Genomic DNA, 20,110 nt, shown 5'->3' with positions numbered 1-20,110 from the left:
GGACAAAGTTTCTTTCTCAGTTATGTTTGCTCTGTGCAAACATGGTTTCTAATATAAGTCTCCTGTTATGCCAGGAATTTTGTTTTCATTTTTGCTTGAGAGTCTCAGTTTTCTCAAGAAGATATACATAGATTAATTAGTAGAGTCTAGAAGAATAGTTGTCCTGTTTGTTGCCCTCAGCAGTGAAACAACATACCATTCTGCCGTCTAGGGATCTGGTCCAAAAGGTTTTTTAAGGAGGAAGGAAAGTAAAAGAAAGAAAAAGAGAAAAACAGGTTGAACCTAGAGTGTATGAGAACACTTTTAGGTAATTAGAATTATAGGTGATCTGGAAACCTAATATATGTATAGCTAAGCTTTTCAACTACACAAAAGACTTAGTAGAAGTCATTTGAAAGTTAGAACCTGCATGTGTACTTTGGATACAATGTCCTTTGTTGGATAGGCCCTGCAGGAGAACCCTAAGGTAAAAATTCTTTGAAACAGGTATATGTTACCTTAACTTTTTAATAAGGAGAATGTATTAAGTTAGGCTGTCACTGTCAAGTTTTAGATGTAACTGACCTGTTTATAAATTTCTGCAAAATATATTAATATGTCTCTGTTAGTATGAAAAAATGCAATAGAGAGCCGGGATTATTACATTGTTCAAAATTCAACTTATTGTTTCTCTGAATACTTTTTGGGAAGCTGCTGGTTGGTAGGAATCACATTGATGTGTCATTCTTAAAACTGCCGTATATATTTAAAATTTTTCAGGGGTTTTAAGATTTAAGTTTACATATTCATTGATTTTTTAAAAATTCACAAAGAGTAGTAATAGGATATGAATCCAGTCATAGGACTTTAACTCTTTAACTTGGCCCAGTTCTTCAGATTTCTAAGCCCTAGTGGTTAGTTTGTTTTTGTTTAAGAGTTGAACTTGTACTTTAGTGTGTGTCGGAAAATTTGGCTAACAGCCTATGGGAGTTTGTAGTTACTAAACATCAAAGAATATAGCAAGAGATATCCAGGTGGCGTTATCATTTACATGGCATAAGGTATGGTAAACCTGTTAGACTGAGGAATTGTTTCAGACCAAACATTGGAAAATTCATGTAAAAAGACTGGCTAGTGACACCAATAAATGAGTTAATGCCATTATAAAGTGAAAGAACGAGCATATGATAGTACTTCCGATAATGAGCCTTATTCTCAGAATATCGATATTTTGATTATTATTATTACAGGCAGATTTTCAAGGGCATAACATTCAAAAGTTTGCTGCTTCTTCACATATATTCATATGTTTTTGAGACTTTAACTTCAGCCTAGCTTTTTTCCCATTTTTAATTTCCAAGTTTTCATTTCAAGCTAGAGAGAAGTCTATTGTCTTCTTTTTCAAATACATTACTGTATATAATTCTGCTTCATTTCTAGGAAGCAGACATTTTATATTATATCTTTATATTTTAAAGTATTTTACTTTATGTCCTTATAAAAAGTTTTATTTTATATCTTTACAACAAGTTGTGCTTTTAGCAGGTGAAGTATGCCTTCCATTTTATAGATTCCTTTTTCACAAAAACATCCCTTTCTGGTTACTTTAAATTTTAAATGTAATTTTACCAGGCTTGATAGGCTAGTTTCCTGAGCAGCAGTTTTAATGTTTTTAAAATTTTAATGTCAGTCTCTAAAATATTTAAAACTTTCTATTTTGTTTATCTTGCACGTTACTGAGGTCTAATGTCAGTTACTGTTCTGAGCACTAGGGATAAAGCAGTGAAAAAAAAACAGACAAAATTCCCTGACCTCGTGGAGTTTGCATTCTGGTGGGGACACAAACCACAAATGAAACAGAAAATGGCATGGAAGGGTTCTAGCAACACCGCAGTGTCTCCTGGTGCGGACGGGGACGCCAGGCAAGAGGATAGAGAGGCTGCGCTGGTCTGCTGTGCTCCAGGCATCTGGGAGGGGGTGATGGCACTAGGCACGGCTGGACACCCTGGATTATCCTCTTGGAGGGGGACCATCCTGCTGCTGTCCACGTGTATTAGAACTCCAGAGGACCCCCGGCTGGGCATGTAATGGGGCTTTTGTAGTGAAGGAATGGCTGCTGGTGGAGCAAAACATCTTGGAAACGGGCACCAGCCGTGCCCATAGCACGTGGAGCAAACCCGCCCATCATCACGTTGGGGCCAGACCCAAGCCGTTAGTCTAATTTTGGGCTTCAGTATCTCCAGGGAGATCCTAATCTTCCAGATTAATGACTACCGGGTTTATCTGCTGTTACGTCCCCTCGTATTATATCCTGGCCAGTCTCCTAGGTCCATTCTGGGTTTTTGTATGCACTCATCGGTTCTATTTTGTTTGCTTGTTTTTGAGCCTCATAGTTTGTAATGCTGTTGTTTTGTACAGTCAGTGTTCGTGTAAACAGATAATGTAGGTATAATAATAAGGCTCGAATGGGCTTACTGGGTGAGTCTGGAAAGGCTTTAGAGAGGAGGGAGCGTTTGAGGTATGGCTTGAAAGGAGAGAAGCAGGGAAGGAAGACATTCTTGACTGTGGTATAGTGCAAGAAGAAAGGGGTGCGGCATGTCCAGGCAATGGTGAGAAGTTTTGTGTAACTAGGAGTGTATAATTAGTGGGAGATAGCTTGGGAGAGGAATGTTGGAAAAGGTACCGCAGAATCATAGATAAGGTGTCTCCTGACCTATATTATACATAGAAACACAGCAGGGGACTTCCCTGGTGGTCCAGGGGTTAAGAATTGGTCTTGCAATGCAGGGGACACTGGTTTGATCCTTGGTTGGGGAACTAAGATCACACATGTTGCAGGGCAACTAAGCCTGTGCGCCGCAATTACTGAGCCCACGCGCTCTGCAGCCCGCACGCCACATCTAGAGAGGAGCCCGTGCACTGCAACAAAGAGCCCGCATGCCACAACGAAAGATCCCATGTGCCGCAACTAAGATCTGATGCAACCGATGAATAAATAAATAAATAAAAAAGAAACACAGCAGGTCGTAGGTGACCTACTCATGTTCATCATTTAAAAACCTTTTGTAATAACTACTATTCATTTTTAAATTTAATGGTACTAATACTGATAATTATATCTTCTTTCATTTGCGTGGCTTCAGATAATTTCCTCCTATCCATTGCCTGATTTTATCCTAACGTTATCTAAGTGACACAGATCTGAAAATATTATCCTAATATTTAAAGGTGAGGAAAGTGAGGTGTGGAGAGATTACGTGGTTTACTCAGTCACATGGCCACGCTTGGAGGGATGCCAGATCTTCTGATTTTCAGTGCCATATACTTGTTGGATTTATTTGGTGTGTAGATACGCGTTTTGTCCTTTTCCCCCGTTGAATTATTGTGTTTTCCTTTTCTCCATAGGACTTGGCTTTTACCCTGGAAGAGAGACAGCAGTTGAACATTCATGGATTGTTGCCACCTTGCTTCATCAGCCAGGATATCCAGGTCCTTAGAGTAATTAAGAATTTCGAGCATCTGAACTCTGATTTTGACAGGTAACATGTTCCTGAAGGTGATTTTTGTATGTCTCATAGGCAACTGTCTAGTTTATTTTTTATCAGATGAGAAAGTTTAAATATTTAGTGCTTTGGAAAGAGTAGCCAACTTCTAGGAGGATTTGCCTGTAAATACAATGATGTTTTGTAAAAAATTTACCCTCTGTAGGAACATCTGAACAAACTAAAATTTTCTAAACTATATCCTCAGAAAGACAACTTTTCTCTTGTGATAAAGTTGTTGCTATGAAGGTGAATTACCAGGAAATGCCATTCCAAACTAGATGAAAGTGGCTTTGAGTCAGACACTAAGTACGTTGTAGGTGAGAGTGCACTTTTTCATCTTCCAAGCGTGGTTCCGACACTTTTGTGAATTTAGGTCACTTACTTTGTTTAGGACCCAGTTTCCATGTTTGTACAAAGATAAAGGTAACAAAGATAAAGGTACCCTTGGGAATTAGCTAGCCCTAAGTTGAAATTCTGGCTGTATCTCACTAGAGCAAACCACTACACCACTGCCATGACCATTGCATGTGCCTTGCCCTCTGCTTTTGATGCTGCCTTTTCTTATTAAGGTGTTAGACCCATCTACACCTCAGTTTTTCCATTTGTGGGTTGAAGAGAATAATAGTTATTTGAAAATGTTGTTGCAAAGGTTAGAAGAGAGAGCTCAACCAGTACCTAGTGAGTCTTCGTATGAGTCAGGGTTCTCCAGAGAAATAGAACAGATAGGATGTGTGTGTGTGTGTGTGTGTGTGCGCGCGCGCGCACACATACACATAATGAGAGGGAGGGAGAGAGAGGGAGGGGTTTATTGATTGATTTTGATTTCAAGTGATTATGGAGACTTGGTCAGTCCTAAATCTCCAGTTGGAGCCCCAGGGAAGAGCTGCAGTTCAAGTCCAAAGGCAGTCTGCTGGCGTAATTCTTCTTTTGCTCTGGCGTTGGAGGGAAGGCCAGTCTTCGTTCTATTAAGGTTTTCAGTTGATTGGATGAGGCTCACACACATTATAGAGGGTAATCTGCTTTATTCAAAGTACGCCAATTTAAATGTGAACCTCATACAAAAACCGCCTTCAGAGAAACATCCAGAATAGTAGACCAAGTATCTGGGTGCTGTGTCCTAGCCAAGTTGACACATAAAACTAACCACTCCTTTTCAACTTGGCACCCACGCACGTTTCCTTAAACCAAACTGAATCTCTGCATAAAGACAATAGAATGTCCTACCTCTGCCTAACATGATAGAACTATCCCAGGTACAACCGAAAATATACTCTTTCCCCACAAGAGGATGTAAAGCCCTTGGTGATATTTACCTTTCTCATTGATATCTCTTGACTTTAATACTATGATGAAAAGTTAACTATACAGTTGACCCTTGGGGACTTCCCTGGTGGCACAGTGGTTAAGAATCCAGCTGCCAATGCAGGGGACACGGGTTCAAACCCTGGTCTGGGAAGATCCCGCATGCCTCAGAGCAGCTAAGCCCGTGCACCACAACTACTGAGCCTGAGCTCTAGAGCCTGCGAGCCACAACTACTGAGCCCACGTGCCACAACTACTGAAGCCCGAGCACCTAGAGCCCGTGCTCCGCAACAAGAGAAGCCACCGCAACGAGAAGCCCGTGCACCACAATGAAGAGTAGCCCCTGCTCGCCGCAGCTGGAGAGAGCCTGCATGCAGCAATGAAATAAAGACCTAATGCAGCCCAAAATAAATATAAATAAATAAATATATTAAAAAAGTACAGTTGACCCTTGAACAACATGGGTTTGAACTGTGCAGGTCCACTTATATTTGGATTTTTTCGATAAATACATCCTACAGTACTACATAATCTGTAGTTGATTGAATCAAATGAGGAACTACAGATAATGGAGGGCCAACTATAAGGTTATGTGTGGATTTTTGACTATGTCGGGGTTGGCACCCCAATCTCCACATTGTTCGGGGTCAACTGTATTTAAATACTATGATATAAACTCAGTACATCTTAGGTTACATGATAAAGGGATAAGAGAGGGAAAAATATTTGTCTACATATATTTGTATATATATATTAAAATATATATATATTTTTATACACATACACACAAACATATTCATAACAAAATAAGGAAGAATGCATGTGGTAATTACAGTCCTCATTTCTGTAACTGGTCACGTGATCGGAGCTGGTATTTATGACTACCTTCTGCCCCTACCCATTTCACGCTTCCTTTGCCTTCAGCCAGTACCTCGGCCAGTCTTGACTCCTTACCTGGTACAGTGAGGCAGATCTTTAATTCTGGAGGGTCTGGGCCGTTAGTAGTCCTGTCTGAATTGGGTTGTTGTAGTTTCCCATTGACTTTAATCATGGAGACCCCCTAATGGATCTCTTGTATTCCAGACACCCTCTTCCTTACCTCCATTATGGAGTGGGAGTCCGATTTCCCCTTGAAGTCAGGGTTGGTCACCCCAGCCAGCACGGTAACTCCCTTCTTTGCCTGTTAGTTTGGAGGCACGCGGTGCCCAAAGTGGCCAGTGGCAGTCTTAACTTCCAGTTCAGTGGAATCATTGTCTCCTGGTGGAAACATTCCTCCCTTTAGAATGAACACTTCTAGGCCAGTGGAGCATCATGTCACAGGGACAGGAAGCAGGAATTTCGCTGGCGGGTCACCGGGGGATAATGGTGAGTGGTGCCACTTCCATTTCCACCCCTGTGATTCCGGGACCTGTGAATGCTGGCTATGGGAGAAATAGAACCATATATTGGATGCGGATTCAGAGCGTGTATAACCTCCTGGAGTATCTTGCCCCAGCTTTACAAGGTGTTGTCACCTAGCTGGTGCTGTAACTGAGTCTTCAGAAGGCCATTCCACCATTCTGTCAAGCCAGCTGCTTCAGGATGGTGGGGACATGGTAAGACCAGTGGATTCCAATGAGCAAGGGCCCATTGCCTCACTTCATTTGCTGTGGAGTGAGTTCCTTGATCAGAAGTCATGCTGGGTGGAATTCAGTGGATGAGGCATTTTGTAAGTCCATGGAGGGTAGCTTTGGCAGAAGCATTGTGTGCAGGGAAGGTAAGTCTTCATACAGAGTAAGCGTCTCTTCCAGTGAGAACCAGTGCCGTTCCTTCTGTGATGGAAGCTGTCCAGTGTAATCAACCTGCCACCAGGTAGCTTGCTGATCACGCCATGGGATGGCGGCATATCAGGGGCTCAGTGTCAGTCCCTGCTGCTGGCGGATGGGACTCTCAGCAGTGTCTGTGGCCAGGTCCGCCTTGGTGCGTGGAAATCCCTGTTGCTGAGCCCATGGGTACCCTCCATCCCTGCCGTAGCCACTTCTTTTATGAGCCTATAAGTGATGACGGGGCAGCTGAGGACAGAGGCTGACTCAGTTTATTCAACATGTATATTTGCTTCTTAAATTCCTTCACCATCCCTTTCACGTATTTCTTAAGTCCTTCCTTCAGCCGCTTCCATTTTTACTCTATATTCTTTTCCTGGGCCATTTTATCAGCTGCCTCCTCGTAGCTAGTGATTTTCATGTTTTTATCACAGACTGTCCCTCAAAGATTTTTGTTTAATTTATTTATTTATTTATTTATTTATTTTTGGGTGTGTTGGGTCTTTGCTGCTGCGCGCGGGCTTTCTCTAGTTGTGGTGAGCAGGGGCTACTCTTCGTTGCGGTGCTCGGGCTTCTCATTGCGGTGGCTTCTCTTGTTGCGGAGCACGGGCTCTAGGTGCGTGGGCTTCAGTCGTTGTGGCTTGCGGGCTCTAGATCACAGGCTCAGTAGTTGTGGCGCATGGGTTTAGTTGCCCCATGGCATGTGGGATCTTCCTGGACCAGGGATTGAACCCATGTCCTCTGCATTGGCAGGCGGGTTCTTAACCACTGTGCCACCAGGGAAGTCCCTGTCCCTCAAATATTTATTGAGCATCAACTCAGTGTTAGGTGCTCTTTGAGATATTGGGATTGTAGACAATGATCTCTGCCCTCACAGAACTTACCTAAATTATTTTTAAAAAAATATTAAAAAAAAGAAGTAAATAATAAAATAATAAGTAAATTATTTAATATGCTAGAAAGTGACAAGTGCTAATAAAAAGAAAAGGTAGAGCAGGGTACGAGGGATGAGAATGCTGGGGAGCGAGTGGGTAGGGTCAATTTGTATTGTCAGGATGGACTTCATAGAGAGGATAGGTTATGAGCAAGTAATGAGAGGCAGTGAGGAGGTTAGCCATGAGGAAGTCTGAGGAACAGTGCTCTTTAGCTGGTAGATTCAGGGACCAGCAGGGAGACCTGCGTCTGGAGCAGGATGGGTGAGGGGAAGAATGGTAGGTCGGGAGAGCAGATTAATGAGGTCACGGAGGACAGATTATATAAAGACAGATTGTGGAGGCCACTGACGGACTTCTGCTGTTACTCCGAGTGAAAGGGGGAGCTGTTCAGGGTTTTGAGCAGAAGGTCAACGTGGTCAGAGCTATATTTCCAGAAGACTTGCTGCAGCGTTGAGAATAGGATGTAAGCCGGAAGAGTATTTAGGAGACTCTTACAGGCAAGAGATGATGGTGATTTAGATCCAGGGTGGTAGCAATGGAGGTGTTCAGGTTGGGATATATCTTGAAGCAAGGCCAACATAATCTCTTAATGTAATATAATATATTAGAGATGAGTGTTAGAGACCTTCCAGAGAAGAGGAGAAAATAGCAAAGAAACAGAAAAGGCATGATCAGTGAAATAGGAAAACCAGAGAATCTGCTGACCTGGAATTCAGGTAAAGAGAGTGTATGGAGCTCTAGGGAACGCCACTTGTGTCAGATGTCCTGACAAGTGAACTAAGATAAGGTCTGAGGATTGATCATTGATTTGGCATTGATGAGTTCCGCATGGTGAGATCAGTGTTTAGCATGTCTAAGAGTCATCATCTTCTTCCCAGTTGTTAATTTTTGGGGTTGAAATAACTCATCTATTTGCCAGGCATTAGAATCCTTGTGTCTCTGACTCCAAATTCTGTGCATTTTCAACTATTCCAGGGAACGAGAACCTCCCCCCCCCAAAAAAAAAAGCTGGTAAGGCTATTAAGGACAATTTTGGAAGATTCTTTTAAGTTGCACCAGGCAGTTTGAGTTTTATTCTATAAACCATTGAAGGTTGCCAGTAATATGATAAGGTTGATATTTAGACATCCTCTAGAAAGAAAACTGCCTCTAGAAAGAAAAAGACCATTTGATATAAGTAAAAAGTCCCGTGAACTTGCTTACCTTAGTAATTTTTAGGGTCAGTGCTACATTCCTTACTCATTTTCTGCTTGTCATTTCCCTTGGCCATTCAGTACTGCAAGGTAAAGTCTTTCTATTTACTTAACGTTTATGTCTACAGTGGTGTTTTCATTTGTCTTTGATTTGAAAATAGGGACAAAGTCTTTTCAAATATTAAATAAAACTGCTATTTCAGCACTGATTTTTTTTTTTTTTGGCTGCTTTGGGTCTTCCTTGCTGCATGCCGGATTTCTCTAGTTGTGGAGAGTGGGGGCTACTCTTGGTTGCGGTGCGCGGGCTTCTCATTGCGGTGGCTTCTCCTGTTGCGGAGCATGGGCCCTAGGCACGCAGGCTTCAGTAGTTGTGGCACACGGGCTCAGTAGTTGTGGCTTGCGGGCTCTAGAGCGCAGGCTCAGTAGTTGTGGCGCATGGGCTTAGTTGCTCCGCGGCATGTGGGATCTTTCCGGACCAGGGCTCGAACCTGTGTCCCCTGAATTGGCAGGCGGATTCTTAACCCTTGCGCCACCAGGGAAGTCCCTCAGCAGTGATATTAACATTTTGAATGACACTAGCTCAGGTTTATGGTACTTCATATTTTGAGATGATTAGGAATACTTCCAAAGTCTTTTGATCAGATGTTTTCTGTGTGACCTACTGTATACTTTGTTGAGAAATGTTTAGTTAGATCTCTAACAGCTATTGTACAACTTTGTTGGAACGTAGATCTAATTATGTCCAATTTCCACAGGTATCTTCTCTTAATGGATCTTCAAGATAGAAATGAAAAGCTCTTTTATAGAGTGCTAACGTCTGACATTGAGAAATTCATGCCTATCGTTTATACACCCACTGTGGGTCTGGCTTGCCAACAATACAGTTTAGCATTTCGGAAGCCGAGGTATGTAAACTCTTAAGTACAATTTGTGTCTTTCTTTATTTTTTTGTAAAGTGTTTGCAATAATTAAAAAGAATTATGGAATGGAATTGAAGTTTGGAAAAATCTAAAACAAACTTCATTTAAAAGAACATTTAAAAATGTAGTGTTTTATTTCTGATTTAAGATCATGGGAAAGTATTTTTTTATAAACCAATTTATGTTTCCTTTTACAGACAATAAATGAGCTTTTTTTTTTTGGGAAAAAGTAGTTGATCATAATGAAGCTTGGCTCTGAGATGGTAATTACCACTATTATGTTTGTATTTTACGAGTTAAAACAGAGATTCCCAATTTTCCTGAAAATAAGGAGTATATTGTTTCCTAAATTCAGAGCTGGCATTAAACTGGCTCTTTTGTTGATTTCTTTTAAATGAAATTGTAATCACCTTTAAAGATGTATAAAATATATAATATAGTTTTTCTAAAACCATAGCTTTATTTATTATATCACTGAATACTTTTGCAGCAAGAAACAGTTGAAATAAGTATCAGTGCTTTTAACAGCAGCAACAATAAAGGCTCGAGTTGACTGTATTTGTGCTGCTTATTGTTCTGAATTTAAAGATAAAAAAGAAATGTTTATAAGTTTATACCACAAAAAAAGCCTATTGAAAATACTGTCATTGAAGTGACTATTTTTGAGGTAAGATCTGAAAGTTAGATTGAATATGTAGATTTCTTGAAGGTATATTGATGTAGTGATAGTATTTTGCACACTTGTGCCACATTACCTTTTGTATAAAGAAAAGAATTAGCCACATTATCCCTTGTATAAAGGGAAGAATTATATGTAGATGGTCTGTTAAATTACACTAATAGCATGTATCTATGTTGCATTTATATAATGGCTATGTTAACAGTGAATAAATTTTTTTCATAGAAAAACAAGAGTTAGAATTTAGCTGGTAATTGTATTATGACAGATAATTCTTTTTTGAGTATATCAGTATTTTTTAATCTTACAAATAATACATATTCATTATTGAAAGAATGAGAAAATGCATATATACAGAAGGAAGAAATATTTTAAAAATACACAATGTCATCATAGCAGAAATTCCAATATGTACAAATACATACTGTTTTCCTTATAGAAGGGATCAAATTGTATAAACTGTTCTTTACCTTACTGTTTCTCTGAGTGACATCATAAAATATATATGTCTGTACATGTCTATAAAATATATTTCTACATAAAGAAAGACTCTTAATAAAAGTGTAAGTGTATACATCTTAGGTGTTTTAAAATGTAATTTAAGCATATTTATTGAAATTCAAAGTTTTCTATGAGATCCTGAGAATTACTAACAACTATAAGACATGTAGAAGAGCTTAGCTCAAAGTATTTGGGTTGAAGTTGACATAGAAATCCCAATAGCAACAGTTATTTTTTTGAGCACTTACTAGGTACTAGATTTTCTACGGGCTTGGGATACATTGGTATATATGTAAATCTAAAAGCAGAAGAGACAGGGAAACAAAAAGTAATTGTCTAGAGTGTTGGGAGGCAATAAGTGTTATGGGGAAAGAAAGAGTTGAGGAGGAAAAGGGGGATGCGGAGTGTCATGTGCTTGGGGGGAGGGGCAGTAGCTGTTTTACATAGAGGGGACACTGCAGGTTTCATTGGAAGATGATATTGGAGGGTGAGAGGGGGAGATACAAGGGGGAATGTGTACCATAGAGTAGCATAGAGACAGGGTGGAGTGAGAGAGGGCTGAGTAGTAGATGGGGTCACAGATGTAGGATAAATAAGAGGGTACAGAACCTATAGCTTCTTGTCGGCTACTTTGAAGAACATTGGCTTTTACCATTAGTTAAATGGGTAGAAGAATCAGGTAGCAGGCTATTGCAGTAAACCTAGTGAGAGATAACAGTGGCTCAGATTAGGAGGGTAGCAGTGGAGTTAGGGGTAAGAGTTCAGTTTCTGGATAAAGATAAAGTCCCAAGGACTTCCTATTGGATTGGAGGCTTCCTAGAGCAGTGGTTAAAAGTATGGGCTCTGGCGTAGATGGCCTATTTTCACTTACTGGTTTTGCCACTTGTTCTAGTGTTGAATAAATTAGTTAACCTTTCTGGGCTTCAGTTTCCTCCTCTGTAACGTGGGGATACTACTACAGCCCAACATCCTTTATCTACATTTTTTAAATCCCAAACTTTGAAAACCAAAACATAAAAAAAGAAAAAATCTCATTGGGGACCAAACCTGATCTATCGGAGCCCGTTTGGTGGCAAAATTTGAACTGAATTTATATGGGGATATTTATAGGATTTATGTGACTTAGTGTCATTTTTTTTTTTCTTTAGAAGTATTAGTGTATTTGATTATGGGGAGCTTTGTCAGAAATAATCTGATAGGTGTGTAGATAGATGGAGATAGATAGGTAGATAGATAAGAAGGAAGGAGAGGAGAGGGAGAGGAAGGGGGTGAGATGGGGCGAGATGTAGCAGGGCATTCATAGCAAAATGCTCACAAATGTTGATTCTAGGTGACATTTTCATGGTTAGTCTATCAACTTTTCTGTCATATTTGAAATTTAAGGAATACTTTACTAACAGAGAGAAAGTAAAATTTCCCCAAGTGTTTCTAAGTGATCTCTTTATGGCAGTTTTCTGTCATGTTGATTTTTTTTGTCATGTTGATTTTTAATGTGTATATTTTGTTAAACTTCTGGTGATTTTGAAGTTCTTTTTTATTGAGATAATATTTGACATGCAATGTTATGTCATCAGGGAGGACGTCTGTGGTTGTGATATCCCTCCTGTTTGTCGGCCGCCAGCCCGGGCGTGTGGGTCCTGAGTAGACCGCGTCTCCACCTCTTCTACCCATCTCATTGTGGCTCCTTCTTTATATATCTTTATAGTTGGGGATAATCTTTTCTGCTAGTCTTCAGGTTGTTCTCATAGACAGTTACTCTGTAAGTGGTTGTCATTTATTTTGGTGTACCTGTGAAGGAGGTGACTTTAGAATCATCCTACTCCATCATCTCGATCTTGCCCCCCCCTTAATTCTTTTTTTTTTTTTTTTGCGGTACGCGGGCCTCTCACTGTTGTGGCCTCTCCCGTTGCAGAGCACAGGCTCCGGACGCGCAGGCCCGGCGGCCATGGCTCACGGGCCCAGCCACTCCGCGGCATGTGGGATCTTCCCGGATCGGGGCACGAACGCATGTCCCCTGCATCAGCAGGCGGACTCTCAACCACTGCGCCACCAGGGAACCCCCCCACCCCTTAATTCTTTAGTAGAATAATTCTCATGGGTTCTCCCATGATTATAAAAAAAGAAGCCTGTTTGAAAATGTGTTATGTGACATATATCTAGATATTATATTTAATTAGAAAGGAAATTGTGATTGTGTTCGAATAATGATGGCTCTTTCAGGCATCAGTTAGCCTCTAGACTATTTTTTTTTTAAGCCAAAATTGACAAATGTCTTTTCAGCCTTTCCTACTGCAACAGTAGGTATTCAAAGACATTTAGAAACTAAACAGGAGGATTATACCTCTTGCTATATTTACTTTGTGGGTTTGGTGGTAGCAATTAGGAACATAATTAGTGAAAATTAAGGGTTAATAGTACAGGTACTGAGCTTAGTACAGTTGCAAATAGGTATATCTTTTGATCTCATACTTTTTTATATATCTTAATGACATACTTTCCTATGGCTAGATATTATTTTTCATTTTGAATATGGCATTAAAATCTGGCTAGGCATCCAAAAATAAATTCTTATATGAATAACTCTACTTGTAACATTTTTTTCTTGAGGTATGATGCTGGAATATTCATTTGTTGGTGTTGTGTGGAATTTCTTTTCTCTTTGGCATAGATACATTGTGTGGGGTTTTTCAACATGTCGGGGATAATGATTTTTAAGAATGTTGTTGAGTTTGCTTAGATTATCTTGTTCCCATAACATTCAATTCTTGCAGAATTTTCGGTATTTGGTAGTGCGTTATGCTTATGTCAACACATCTAATTGTGGCTAATTTGTAGATGATAGAGGTGTGATTGTTGGAAGCTGAAGACAAGTTCTTTTTTATATTTTTGCAGAATGCTGATCCTACTGTGTTACTTAAATTACTTGTATTCTGTGAAACTGTTCTTAAAGAAAAGTTTTGTGCAAATTGATAATGCAGGTTTATGTAAAGGACAGCTAAAGCAGATTTATGTAATTTCTTTGGAAATATTTCTGCCTGCTATATTTTACACTGCATTTTCCAGGAATCATCTCCTTCTCCTGTAAGTTCTTATCAGCTACATTACCACTTCACCATGCCTTTGGCAGTTAATCATGTTCCTGTTTTTGGTATTTTGAATGTTCTATCAGGTACTCTTGGTCTCTTTTCTTTTTTAATTTAATTTATTTCAGTTTTTAAATTGAGGTATAATCGACATATTAGTTCCAGGTATATAACGTAACGATTCGATATTTGTACATATTGTGAAATTATCACCACAAGTCTAGTGAACATCCATCACCATACATAGTTACAAAAGAACTTTTTTCTCGTGATGAGAACTATTAAGATATACTCTCTGAACAACTTTCAAGTATGTAAAGCAGTATTATTAACTATAATTGCCATGCTGTATATTACGTCCCCAGGACTTATTTATTTTATAACTAGAAGTTCATAACTTTTGACCTTCATTCACTTCTCCCCGTCCCCCTCCCCCTACTTCTGGCAACCAACAGTCTGTTGAATCTACAAGCTTAGTTTTTCTTTCCCCTCTTGGTTTCTTTTGTTGTCATTTTACTATTCATTTAGTTACAACTAGACTGTAAGCATCTAGAGAGAAAGGATCATATTTTAGAATTTATTCCTGTATTTCCCATGCTGTTTTAAGCTTAGTGTCTGGTTGGTGCTGAATGAATGTATGTTGTTTGCTACCTTACAGAAATAGGAACTTAATATTTCTTTATTCATCTCCTCACGAAGAAAAACGTAAAGTATTGGTATGATCTTTGTATCTCCTACTGTTTTAAGCTTACTGTTTTAACAGGTAAATTCTCATAAATAATAGATCTGAAAGAAATTAGCTTCATTCCAAGGAATCAGGTTGTGAGGAAGTAAAGTTCTGATTAAATATAGACGATACAACTTTAAACACATAATTACACTCCTTTCAACTACTCATCTCTATACAGTACATCACTGATACAATTTTGGCAAAAAGGATGAGCTAATACAACAGTTTGTTGGTGATAGTTTTTTTAAAAAAGCATTTGCAAAGTCTTTTCTGACTAGTACCATTAATTGGTTTGCCAACACTTAGGTGAGAAAAACCATTCAGTGCTCAATTTAATTGGAGAACCAGAGTTAACTAAAATTAAACAGGATTCTTTATTGTAAAATTTCTCAGAATAATATGTATTTTGAAAGTTTTATTGGTTGAGGAGAATTAGATTTAATATAGATAATATAGTTAACATAATTTTGGCACAAAGTAGTTTTTCCCAAGTAGTGGTTATTACAACTGGTACCATTATAACTCCTGGATTTCTGGATGACTAAAGGAATGATGGTGTCATTCACTGAGTTTCAAAATAATTGAATATGTTTATGAGAGATATAGAAAGTTCTTTTGGGGACATGTTGAGTGTTTTTTTTTTTTCTCGGGCGTTTTATTTTATTCTTTATTGAAGTATAAAGAATAAAATAACACATTGATTTACAATGTGTTAGTTTATATGCAGAAATATATATATACATATATATTCTTTTTCATATTCTTTTCCATTACGGTTTATTACAGGATATTGAATATAGTTCCCTGTGTTGTACAGTAGGACCTTGTTTATTTTACATATAGTAGTTTGTGTTTGTTAATCCCAAATTCCTAATTTATCCCTCCCCCCTTCCCCTTTGGTAACCATAACTTTGTTTTCTATGTCTGTGATTCTGTTTCTGTTTTGTAAATAAGTTCGTTTGTATCATATTAGATTCCACATATAAGTGATATCATATTATATTTGTCTTTCTCTTTCTGACTTACTTTACTTAGTACGATAATCTCTAGGTCCATCCATGTTGCTGCAGGTGGCATTATTTCATTCTTTGTTATGGCCGAGTGATATTCCATTGTGTGTGTGTGTGTGTGTGTGTGTGTGTGTGTGTGTGTGTGTATATATCCCACATTTTCTTTATCCATTCATCTGTCGATGGACATTTAGGTTGCTTCCATGTCCTGACTATTGTAAACAGTGCTGTGAACGTTGGCCTGCAGGTATCTTTTAAAATTATAGTTTTGTCCAGATATAAGCCAAGGAGTGGGATTACAGGATCGTATGGCAACTCTATTTTTAGTTTTTTAAGGAACCTCCATACTGTTTTCCATAGTGGCTACACCAATTTACATTCCCACCAACAGTGCAGGAGGGTTCCCTTTTCTTCATACTGTCTCCAGCATTTATTGTTTTACATTTTAATGATGGCTGTTCTGAACAGTGTGAGGTGATACCTCATTGTAGTTTCAATTTGCATTTCTCTAATAATCAGTGACGTTGAGCATCTTTTCTTGTGCCTGTTACCTATCTGAAGGGACATGTTGAATTTTAAATGTTTTTGGGACTTCCAAATCGAGGGGGAAGTCTAATAGGCAATTAAATGTATGGACCTGGAACTTAATGTATTTAAGGATCCTAGTATTTTAACTCAAACATTATATATGCTACATAAAAGGTACATGTTTTGATTTTGGCAATGATGAAGATTATTAACAAGACTAATTGTCAAAGAGAATCAGTAAGATGTGGTTTTTTGCTTATTTTTTCCCAGAAAATTCTTAGAGAAATGCATGGAAGGAAATACTAAGATGAACCAAAACAAAATACTAAGATAGTTTTTCTACACTTATTGTTTATTTGTATACATATTTCCTTTGGAATTCTAAAAAGGACTTGAAGTACAGTATTCGTTATTTAATTGCGAGGACCAAGCTTTCTTTATTACCTCATGTGCAATTTCATATGAGAATGTCTACCTAGTAATATAGAAATGGTCGTAAACATGACCATGATTAGACCATGATTATTGTAATGGAAATATATAGTTTATCCAGAAGGGCCAAAAGTTCAGCAAATTTTGTAGTCTTATAGGGTGAGGGTGTTGGTTTTAATTGATATTTGGTTTATGAAACAGCAGTAAGAAAAAAGGTTAAAAGGAATAAATGTAAAAAGAAACCTTCCCAAAGCTAATACTCCTTTAACCCAAGAATGTCCTCATTATACACTGCAGATTATAATTAGAATAGCTATCAAATGAATAGTTAATAGGATGAACACTTTCATATTGTATCCTGTTTTATAAATTTTCACATTTTAAATCTATCTGGTTTTCTTAAACAGTCTTTTTTTATATGTACTATACAGGTATATGATAGAGAGTTTACTTTATTAGGCTATAAATATTTCAGTAACTCAGTAATTAATTATAAATAACGACAGTTTAAGTTGCTTATGGAAAAGAAACGTGATTTCACAGCCAGTTTTTTTTGTTTTTTTGTATCCTTTTTTTTACATCTTTATTAGAGTATAATTGCTTTACAATGGTGTGTTAGTTTCTGCTTTATAACAAAGTGAATCAGTTATACATATACATATGTTCCCATATCTCTTCCCTCTTGCGTCTCCCTCCCTCCCACCCTCCCTATCCCACCCCTCCAGGCGGTCACAAAGCACCGAGCTGATCTCCCTGTGCTATGTGGCTGCTTCCCACTAGCTATCTACCTTACGTTTGGTAGTGTATATATGTCCATGCCTCTCTATCGCTTTGTCACAGCTTACCCTTCCGCCTCCCCATATGCTCAAGTCCATTCTCTAGTAGGTCTGTGTCTTTATTCCTGTCTTACCCCTAGGTTCTTCATGACATTTTCTTTTCTTAAATTCCATATATATGTGTTAGCATACGGTATTTGTCTTTCTCTGTCTGACTTACTTCACTCTGTATGACAGACTCTAGGTCTATCCACCTCATTACAAATAGCTCAATTTCGTTTCTTTTTATGACTGAGTAATATTCCATTGTATATATGTGCCACATCTTCTTTATCCATTCATCCGATGATGGACACTTAGGTTGCTTCCATGTCCTGGCTATTGTAAATAGAGCTGCAATGAACATTTTGGTACATGACTCTTTTTGAATTATAGTTTTCTCAGGGTATATGCCCAGTAGTGGGATTGCTGGGTCATATGGTAGTTCTATTTGTAGTTTTTTAAGGAACCTCCATACTGTTCTCCATAGTGGCTGTACCAATTCACAGCCAGTTTTAATAGCTGTGAGTTAGATGTGGTCCGTTGAATAGTTCTATCCTTTGTGATGTGGTCCTTTGTGATCCATTGTGATGTAAACTGCCAAGTGATCCAGTGCCCAGAGTATCTCTTGCTTTCCTAGGTCATCTCACTTTCAGAGCTAAGGGGGCTTCTGGGAAGAGGTCAGAGGAGGTCCTAAACCTCTAAGTAGTCCTGGATACAGAGCTGCGCAGGTGGACCAGGAATATTTTTTATTGGATTTGGCTTTCTTCGATTAAGCCACTTTAGAATCTTTAGAAATATTTAGGAGACTTTTGAGAACAGGGAATATTTTTCATTGATAGCTCTGGTTCAGTTTGTTATTTTTTTTAATTGTATTGGAATTTTCTGTTTCTACAATTTTATTGTGTTAGAATCTCTAGAAATTGAAATAGTTGGTGTTTAAGAGAGCAGCTAGTTTTTTAATGCTTCTAGAAAAGTTATCATTTAAATATTAGATATTAATAAGCTTTTCACCCTTTATCCATGGTACTAAGCCTTTGATTTATACTTATTCCAAAATATTCTTTTGTTCATTTCTTTCTTTTCCCGTGACATAGGCCTGATATTTGCATCTACCCACCCTCCCTTTTTTTTTAAAAAAAAACAACACTACATCGTGGAATTTTTTTTCAAAAATATGAAACAAGTTATTGGAATATTTGGACTAGTTCAAGTTTCTTAAATGTTACCTCAGTTGATTTTTTAGAGATAATTATTTGCAAAAAGTTGATTTTCATTTATTATGGAGATTTAGAGGAGGATGATTTGTTGAACTACTAATTAATTGAAATTGACTATTTTTTTCTGAACAGACTAAATGTCATATTTATGAAAATGTATATGTGATTTGTGCTAAATAGGAGTGAGGTAGAGTAGCCTGTATCTTAAGTTCTGGAATACAGTGTGTGCCCAGAAGTAGTTTAAAATACCAAACTATCTTCTTTCTTAAGTATTGCCTTAATTAGGAAAAAATCTGGAGAATGGAAAAAATGTAGGCATGATTCAAAGAGCATTCTTTCACATCAGGATCTAAGGATTGCCTAAACGTTTGCATAGACATATAAATCTCTTTTGCAAGGCAGTTAAACTTATCTTTTACTGTAAAAGACCCTTAAAAAGTGTCAAGTAACAGTTCATCAAGTCTCCATATTCAGCTAGAGACTCTAAGTGTGGAAAACTTGAATGGAAATTTAAGTTTAGGATCCAAAAATAACTTTGCTACAGTCTGTGTGGTACACCCAGGTGTTTTAAGTTTGCACATAGCATGTGGAGAATTATGAAAAATTACCAAGTTTTATCTCAGGTAGTCTTTGTGAAAGTGTATTGATTTGGGCGTTATTATGTTTTTAAGAAGGATTATAAGTGCCAGTCTTCATTACTAAAAATAAAGAATTTTTTTTAAAGGGAGGCAATAAATGGTTCTTTACATCACCTTCCCAGATCACATCTGGAATATTGTGTTTAGTTTTGGATTCCATATTTTTGAAGTGACATTGGCAAACTGAGATATACCCAGAGAAGAGTGACCAAAGCAGTGATAGTTATTGAAAACTTGTAATGTGAGAAAGAGTTGGTGGAAATAGAAACGTGCAGCCTAAAAGGTAAGACTTGAAAGGGACATAGTTAGGTCTTCAATCATTTGGAAGATTTGCATGTGAAAAAAAAGGATACTTGCATGGAATTGCCTCAAAATGTAGAACTAAAATCAGTAGATAGAAGTTATTACAGGGATGCAGATTTACAGTCAGTGTAGGTGAAGCTTTTCTGATAATTTATCTGACATTGGAATAGACTTTGCTTATTCTCCTCATTGGAAATGTTCCTGTGGTTAGATAATCAGTCATACACATTATAAGTGAGATTCTTGCATTGGGTGTGATTGTAAAATAGTTGAATTCTGAGGTCACTTTTAACTAGAAAATTCTGTGCATTTTTAAAAGAGCAGCCTACAGAAGAATAATTCCAGGTATTTGGACCACCTCACAACTAACTCATCATTTCAAGTAACCTTGCTTTCTAATTCAGGAAGTTTTTAGTAGCAACTTTAAATCACAATTTTAGGATTTATTAAAAATAATAGATTTTCAAATAAGAAGGATTGTGAACAGATTTCAAG

At 38.0% G+C, this 20,110-nt stretch overlaps 1 protein-coding gene across 2 annotated transcripts in view; it reads left to right on the top strand.

Moving 5' to 3' along the window:
* The window catches only part of ME1 (malic enzyme 1), a 192,792-nt gene that overhangs the window by 26,633 nt on the left and 146,049 nt on the right, over positions 1-20,110 (top strand). For both annotated transcript variants that reach the window (XM_030859406.3, XM_060283299.2), the window contains exons 2-3: positions 3,385-3,518; positions 9,512-9,661. In XM_030859406.3, coding sequence (XP_030715266.1) covers positions 3,385-3,518; positions 9,512-9,661 — 284 coding nt within the window. The remainder of the gene's footprint in view (positions 1-3,384; positions 3,519-9,511; positions 9,662-20,110) is intronic.

This window comes from Globicephala melas, chromosome 14 (genome assembly GCF_963455315.2).
Source record: "Globicephala melas chromosome 14, mGloMel1.2, whole genome shotgun sequence".
NCBI lineage: Eukaryota > Metazoa > Chordata > Mammalia > Artiodactyla > Delphinidae > Globicephala > Globicephala melas.
Note: the sequence above shows the minus strand (reverse complement) of the source record. Positions and strands in the feature narration are given on the sequence as shown.